This window comes from Diabrotica undecimpunctata, chromosome 9 (genome assembly GCF_040954645.1).
Source record: "Diabrotica undecimpunctata isolate CICGRU chromosome 9, icDiaUnde3, whole genome shotgun sequence".
NCBI lineage: Eukaryota > Metazoa > Arthropoda > Insecta > Coleoptera > Chrysomelidae > Diabrotica > Diabrotica undecimpunctata.
This window is the reverse complement of record NC_092811.1, coordinates 126,107,380-126,116,202: the sequence shown is the minus strand read 5'-3', so window position 1 is coordinate 126,116,202 and position 8,823 is coordinate 126,107,380. Positions and strand designations below refer to the sequence as shown.

General features: G+C 36.9%; 1 protein-coding gene across 1 annotated transcript; it reads right to left on the bottom strand.

Moving 5' to 3' along the window:
• Positions 1-6,064: 6,064 nt before the first annotated feature.
• On the bottom strand, positions 6,065-8,612 carry LOC140451311 (uncharacterized). The gene is made up of 3 exons (XM_072545059.1): positions 8,562-8,612; positions 8,281-8,444; positions 6,065-7,787 (listed from the first exon to the last, which is right to left on the bottom strand). The coding sequence occupies exons 1-3, from the start codon at positions 8,610-8,612 to the stop codon at positions 6,065-6,067; spliced, it is 1,938 nt and encodes a 645-aa protein (XP_072401160.1).
• Between the last annotated feature and the right edge of the window lie 211 nt (positions 8,613-8,823).

The following is an 8,823-nucleotide window of genomic DNA, read 5'->3' as shown; positions in this document are numbered from 1 at the left end:
ATGAGCAATAAATCCCCGATTGCGTCCTGTCATTGCTGCTGCACCGTCAGTAGCACAGGCGATCATATTTAATAAGGGAATCTCTTTTTCCTCAAAAAATCTCTTAACGACCTCAAATATGGAAGATCCTTTTGTATCAGTAATGAGACTTCTAACAAACAGCATTTCCTTGGCCATTTCTTCATTGTCGTCAATGAATCGGACATATGACAGCAGCAAAGCTGTGCTGTCACTCAGGGTACTCTCGTCAAGTTGCACAGTAAACTCTCTGCTTTTCAATTTGTTGCAGAAAACATCTTCGACATTCGCTTCCATTTCATCAATCCTTCTGGAGAGTATTATTGCTGAGAGGAACTGCATCTGTTACTTGGCCGGCCTGACTGGGTCCCAACATAGTATCAACTATCTCTTTGACAACTGGGAGGATGAGTTCTTCTCCAATTGTGTGCGGCTTGGCACTTTTTGACTCACTGAACACAATGACTGTCAGTTGAAACAAAACAACTTTATATACCACAATACAAAACTCGGGAAGGAAAGACTCCGCATTTGAAGCGACGACAACCTCGGCCGTTCGCTTTTTGTTCGAGTCAGATCGGCAGGAGCGGTACCTACTTCTCATCAGTCTTATCCCACTTCTCTCTCTTTCTCTTTTGTGCGGATGATCGCACAATACGAAAGCTCGATCAAAGGAAATGCAGAATTCGTTATAATGTATAATTATAACGATTATTGTATAGAATTAAATTGTATTATGATTCATAGCTCTCTGTGACTAGACGAGATATTTGTGTTATTATTACCTGCATTGGTATACATATATTTACTTTTTATTATCCTATGGATATCCGATCGAAAGTATTGTATTTTTTTTCTCTTTTATTATTTTTCTCATTTACCCATTTCTCGTTTTCCGGATGCTAAACGCGCCCCCAGGTTGGGAGTCACTGGGTTAGAATGCCTGTTTTCGATAAAATTATCTGCTAGAAAATAATTTAAGTATCAACTAAAATAATTAGGTCTCGATAATTCATTTTGAATGATTTTAAATTTAATTTCAAGCGATATTACGAAAGATACGTCGGTTTAGCTACACTAGTGCCGCATATACGGCGATTTACGAGATACCCCAATTAACTTAATTTTTATTCTAATACATCCTGATGTTTTAGGCATAGATATTTATAAATAACATGATTGTATCGATACATTCTCCGTTCATCTCGCGGAGATAAGAATACGGCCGAGAAGGCCCTGCCTGTCGTAAAAGGCGAGTAATGGGTAGTTAGTATCTAGTCTAGTAGTCATTCCTAGTATCTGAGAAGAGACTCTCGAGGACCACTCTACTCTTATTCCAAGAGAACCAGGCGAGGTTGAACGAGCTGGGCCCGTACACACTTCTTTTGACTTTACCCACCAATCGGGGTGTCGGTGTCCCGGCACGTACCCACCTGGAGATTTAAGAGTGGTAGAGGAGAGATCCTCGGCGGCGACCTGTCTACGTGCGAGGTGGAAATTCGTCTGCCTGCGTCACCTATCCGCCTGTGGGAGGGGATAACGGGTAGGTGAGGTAATCGCAACACAACTACTACGGGGGAGGTGGAGCCCCACGATGCGTACGCGTATGTGTATGCGTCGTGCCACCTTTATTTTGGTGTCGGACTCGTAGGGGCAGTGGAGGCGCTAACGGTCGTATGCCGAAAGGCCAGGTAGACCAAGGTCCTGCCAAATTTTATTTGAAGGGCACAAAGCTATAGTAATGTATCGATACATTGTTTATTTTCCATAGGGTAAATTTTTAAAACCGATTTTATTACTACAATGAGGTTTTTTTTTGCAAACAGCAAACATTCCGTAGCAATCTATATCTCCCTAGATTAAACAGTAAACAACAAAATCCCGAAAGAAGGGGAAAACTTGGTGCCTATAAACAATTTTTTAAAAACTCCTTTAACCTCTCCATCAAAGCAATTGTTACAATTTTCAAAAAAAAAACGACATAAACACAAGTGTGTTGTATGCAGAAATAAGAGGCAAGAATGAAAACGATTGGAAGTTGGATAAAAAATTCGTGAATATTGAAAAAGTCATCTGGAAAAAATTCCAAGAGTTCAGAGTTCTCATTGCTACACTAATCCGATTCTTTACTTTTCATTTTATTTTACTCTTTATTTCTTTTGCATTTATAATTATCCACTTATAATTTTGTACATATATCTGAAAGTCTCAAAAAAGATTCAAGAACACAGACTGCAGTATTTTGGTCATGTCAGGCGTAGAGACGATAACTATCTGAGACGAAAGATAGAGTTGTTAGAAGTTGATGAAAGAAGAGGTTAAGGAAAATCGAGAAGAAGATGTAAAGACTTTACGGCAGAGGACTTGAGAGAGAAACTTTTAGATGAAGAAGACCCGATGGACAGAAATGAGTGACGACGAAGAGTACAGCGACATTGAAAAAGAAAAGGCTGAGGAAGAAAAAGAAGGAGACTACAAGTTAGAGCGAGGTGATTGATGTGTTCTTTCCGGGTAAATTTTTAGTTGAATTACATACCTAGTAATTTTATTGATGGTTGGAATATATTTTTTTATTGTAAAGGAAGAGATCTGGTGTAGTTGCTAATATTTTTTTGGAAATGGTTTTCAAGACTACGAATTCGAATTCGTGTTTTAGGGACCATATTTTTAATTTGATAAGAAATATCTGCAGGATTGAGGACATTTATATGTGATGTTTGTTCCTTTGATAAAGACTACTACATCGTCAGCATATAAGCGAGCTTGTACTGGTTTGGGTATATCTTTTATTATGTCATTAATAGCAACTAAAAATAATGTGGAATTTATTACAGTCCCCTGAGGTCCATTGTGAAGACCTCAGGGTACATTCTTCTCAACATAAATATTGGAAAAGCTATAATTTACTTTTGTTTTAAAAGTGCTTTGTTTTAAAAAGTTTTTGCTGTAAGCTAAAGTATGGCCTCTGATATTCATGGAGTGTAGCTTTTCTAAAATATTATATCTCCAATATGTATTGAGGGTAAGAACATCGACACCAGAGAGACATACAAATAATATTAAATCTGTACTGGAATCAGCAAGCTAATATAAAGATAGAAGACCAAACATTGGACGAAATAGAAATACGTAGAGGAGTACGGCAGGGTTGTATATTGTCACCGCTCTTGTTTAATATATACAGCGAACAAATACGCCAAGAATATCACATGCAAACGAAGGGATAATAGTCAATGGAGAAGTTATCAATAACATTCGATATGCTGACGATACTGTGATAATGGCAAGAACAGCGGAAGATCTACAACATCTAATTGAAAGTATGATTGAGATCTTCTTCTTCTTAAAGTGCCTATCCGTTCCGGACGTTGGCGATCATCACGGCTATCTTCACTTTGCTTATTGCAGCGCGGAACAGTTCAGTGGTAGTCGTGTTATATGATTGAGATAATATGTAACAATTACGGCATAAGGATGAACGGCAAAAAAACCAAATATATGACCTTCAGTAAGAATCCAATACATGACACTAGTATCGCAATAAACGGTAGCCAACTCGAAAAAGTAAGCGAATACAAATACTTGGGAACCCTCATCAATGAAACAGGTGACCAAAATCACGAGATAAAAAGACGTATTGAAATTGCCAGGTCTACCTTTATAAAAATGAAAAAATTATTTCGTAACCGTGATATTAGTATTCAGCTACGAACTAGAATGTTAAAATGCTATGTATTCTGTACTTTGCTTTACGGTGTTGAGGCATGGACTCTTAAACAGAGGAATGTTAAAAATCTTGAAAGCTTTGAGATGTGGTGCTACCACCGTATACTAAAAATAAGTTGGGTGGATAAAATTACAAATGAAGAGGTAATACGCAGAAAAAATACCGATCCAGAAGTTATACTGAATATAAAAAAGACCACCTTAGCCACCTGATGAGAGGACAAAAGTACACATTCCTACAAAACATAATGCAAGGAAAAATCCAAGGACGCAGAAATCCAGGCCGTAGAAGAATGTCCTGGATGAGAAATTTAAGAGAGTGGTTTGGCTGTTATACGACTACCACTGAACTGTTCCGCGCTGCAATAAATAAAGTAAAGATAGCCGTGATGATCGCCAACATCCGGAACGGATAGGCACTTTAAGAAGAAGAAGAAGGTTTGGCTGTACCACTAACGAATTATTCAAAACAGCAGTAAATAAAATTAGAATCGCCCTAATGATCTCCAATCTGCGATAGACAAACTTCAATAAAATGAGAGAGGTACTTTGTGCAAGAGAAATAAAATTGGACTTGGGAGTTAGGCTGGCAAGGTGTTATATTTTCTCGACTCTGCTTTATGGAATAGAAGCATGGACACTTAACGCGTCGACTGCTTAAAAATTGGAAGCATTTGAAATGTGGGTGTATAGAAGAACTCTGAAGATATCATGGACCGAGCATGTACTAAACAACGAAGTCATGAGAAGAATCAACAAAAGAATGGAAGTATTGGAAACCATCAAGACACGAAAGCTGCAATACCTGGGGCATGTTATGCGTAATGAGAGATACAACCTACTTTAATTGACTATACAAGGGAAAATCCAGGGCAAGAGAAGTGTAGGAAGAAGAAGAATCTCATGGTTGCGTAACTTGAGGGAATGGTACGGATGCACATCAATTGAACTATTCAGAGCAGCAGCATCTAAGATCAGAATAGCCATGATGATTGCCAACCTCCGTCGCGGAGATGGCACGTGAAGAAGAAGATAGGAGAGGCATTCAAAGAAAAAGAAGAATATGTATTGCATGCTCAGGCCAAGTGCAGACAAACGTAGTAGAGGAAGCCCACCTACACGTTGGGCTGACGACATCAGGCGTATCACCAAGAATTGGCAACAAAGAGCACAAAATCGTAAAGGATGGAGGAGTTTAAGGGAAGCCTATGTCCAGTAGTGGACGTGATAAATGAAGGCTGGATGATTAAATTCTCGTTCATGAATTTAATTTGATTTTTCTAAAGTCTACAGTAGTCTAGAGTTTATTATTTTTCCAACACTTTTTCCACAGCACAGATGAAAAAAATCGGTCTGTAAGAGTCTGGACCGAGAAGAAATTTATTGGGATTTCTCCTCTTCTTACCACCAGTAAGTTGTAGTTCTATCGTTTTCGTGGTCCTCCTACTTATTTACGTAGCTAGATAATTTGATGCCTAGATATTTAAACTCCATCACTTGTTCTATTCTTTTTTCGCGAAATTAATATGTTAAATTTTCTGGCGGTTATATTAAATTGGTGGACCATAAGTTGTAGATAATCTTGATGTGATTTTAAGTTGTTTTTTTCCAATTTTTTATTCTTTTTTAGTTCTTATTTTTTTTACTATTTCATCCATAATTAGATTGACAATGGAGGTCTTAGGAAATCTCCCTGTCTTATTCCATTGTCAGCTATAATAGGGTCGGTTAGTTCTGTGTCTACTCTGACTTTTATTGTATTATGTTGGTAGATATTTTCGATTGTTTTGATTATTCTTAGAGGTATATCTCTTTTGCGCACAATAAGTGGATAACGTTCTTTAATTTGACTTGGTTAAATGCCTTCTTAAGGTCTACAAAACACAGGTATGCCGGTTTGTTGTATTTTAATGATTTCTCTTGCACTGGGCTTATTATAAATGAGTCACCCATTTCCAAAATCAGTTAAATCCACTTGAAAAAATTTGTGGGAATAGGCCAATAACTAGTTGCGTACCTACCGTCATAGGGAACGTGATAAAGTTGTTATCAAAAAAAAAATTAAAAAATAAAGCTTTTTCCTAATAAAAATTGTATAAAATTAAAGAAAAAATGTAGGCACTGTAAAATATTAAAAATTTATTATAGCTGATTTTGGAACAGTAATAGGATTTAACTACTTTTGAAACTATTATGTCATAGTATTATATTGTTGTGAGGGCAAAATTTTTGCTTTAGTTAGATTGTTACAATAATGAAGCAATTTTTACTGAAAAGTTTTATTCGTACATTTTTTTAATAGTATTTGGTGTCTATTTTTTTAATCAATAGATTCGTCCTCAGCATTCAGTTCAAAATCATCTTCTTCGTCATCTACAGGATCGATTGGTTGTTGCAACATTTCCTCAAAAAACTTTAACTTCTGGTTGTTTTTCCAGTCTGTTCCATAATGGAGATCCAATAAACACTTTATATCTTTAATTTTCGCGTCTTTAACTGCCACACCTTCTGGTATTTCCGGAACAGCTTGATTTCCGAAAACTTTTCCTCTTTTTAAAACTGACTTGGGCTCACCCGTTTCAAAGTTGTAGTTGGCCTCTCCTTGGATCAAAGCTGTGTTTGGATTTCTTGTAGGTCGTGTGAAAATGAATTTTTTAGCTTTTTGAAATTGGAAATGCCACTGTCCTGGAGGTTTTACCACAGCTTCTGTGACACTTTTCCAGTTACTGACAGAGCAGTCTGCACCCAGCTTTATCACAGTACAGGTATTTTTAATGATATCAGTGTATTCGTCTGGATTGTTGATAACACTGAAATTTTGAAACTGTCGTTCTAAAATTCCAAAGGCTCGGTCTGGCGGGATGAACGAATGTCCGACTACAGGAAAGTATAGTACCACCTTATTCACGTTACGAGGAGCATCCTTAATAAGCCAACTGATAAGCATACCAACAACAATGGTGTTTTTATTTTGTCCCCCACAACCATCAGAAACGAGTTTGACTGTGGTGACATTTTCAAAGTTCGAGTTCTGTAATCTATGGTACAAAGCAGATGCTATTTGATTGGATCCCTTTTGATACTGGTTTTCTGTCCAAAGATAGGAGAATGTGTTGTGGCAATTTCGTGTGGCTTTGGAGTGCCCCTCACATATAACAAAGTTATAAAGATACAACTGACGCTTATAGTACGCAGCCTGATCAGGTATTTTAGGCAACACCAAGTTTTTTTGGCAGTCATAGCTGAACACAAGCTCGTTATCATTGTTCTCTCGTAAGAACATATAAAATTTCTCAGCACGAACTTTATGGACTTTCAACTCCAATTTTAAAGCTGCTCGTTTGTCACCATCCTTTTCGGTTGCTGTCTCGCATTCAAGTCGTATACATGTAGAACACTTATCAGTGTATGGGGCATCAAACCCGATATTAAAATTGGTGGCAAACACGTTTCTGAAGAAATCATACTTGCATGTTAATTTGGGAGTTGGATGTTGCTCACTGTACATATACCACATTTTTTTAATGCTCAGTTCACTCGGAAGATATTGTCTGTGTTTGTTCTTTGCTCTACAGTAGTGTTTCTGCACTGGTACAAAAGATTTAATAAAAGTTTTGATGCTTTCTTTCTTTGTGTTAAACTTTTCAACGTGGCGGGCTCCTCCACGAGTTTCAGATGGGAGTACACCTGTCTGAAGAAATTTTTGGCAAAGTAACTGCACCCGGTTTCGACTTTCTTGGAGTATTGCAAGTAATGCCGCTCGACACACTTTAATATTTTCTGTTTTATTGTGTCTTTGCTTAGGTAAGTAGAAACTAGTGCTTACCATTCTTTTTGAGGTACGTTCTGGAATCCGGGTTCTTTTTGCAGAAAAAACCATAACATGTTGCAGAATAAATTGTGTCTTCGATTGTAGGTCCGCATCTTTGTAATATCTGCGATGGATTTTTGTTACGTCTTGCAAGGAAAGCTCTGAGCATCGATACTTGCTTTTGCTTGGATGTTTGCAGTTTGGCATTTGAGGAAATCCCTTTGGACGGTGCCTAAAAAAACAAATTTGTTACACTTTCAGTTACCTAATCTCTTTCGCTGTAGTTGACGTTATGAGAGTTTAGGAAAGATTAGCCTGAATCTAAAGGTATAAGTAAAGACGAATAATAACGGATTATAAAAGGTGTCTCGTAAATGTGCCAATAAATTTCAGGGGATAAAAGTATACCTCTAAAAAACATTAAAAATGGTTATGTTAACATACCATTCAAAATGTGTCGTTGTTGAGATACTTTTTTTGTATTGTTTGCCGATATCTCTTAAAATTTTAGTACCTACTGTAGATATGATGAAAGTTTGTATACTAGTACTACTTGATAAAACAAGCATTTTTTTCTAAATTGATCATTTCCAGAGGCGCAGATACAGAGTAAATTTTGGGTTTTTATCCCAATAACTTCTACGTCACTGTAAAATAATGAAGGTTGTTGGCATATTGACGAAACACTGTATAAATTTTTATTATAATAATTACAATTAACTTACCTAGATACTTTTGCAATGGTTTTTTTCCAAGTGGAAGGATTGCTTTTTCGTTTTTTAGCCAAAGAACCAGTTGCCTCTGCTATTACTTCAACATTATCAACGATTTCAGGATTTTCCGCTGGCCCCTCAATGATATTAAGAACTGTATCGTCCAGTAAAAGCACCTGTTATGGTTTATTTTAATGTTTTGAAAAAAAAAAAAAAAATAGTGTTATGCTTTTAGGTTTGTCTCAATACTACAATATAAGCGCTTCTATTTCTCACAAAAAATGTTTAACTACCTGCTTCGGTGGTCGATTTGTAACTAACAGTGGCTGTGGCACCGAACTCATGGTCATGTGGGTTTAGTATTTCTTTTAACTTGTTTTGACACCGTGACAGATTTAACTGGTTTTGAAACCGACCACCGAATACATTTAACTGCTTTTGGAACAGTCCGAACTTTTCAGCCGGTATTTTCAACGCAATGTAACTGAGTTTGGAACAGTTTGAAGATACACACATGTAAGGAGACTAACAAAGAATTCATTGAAATCATAACGT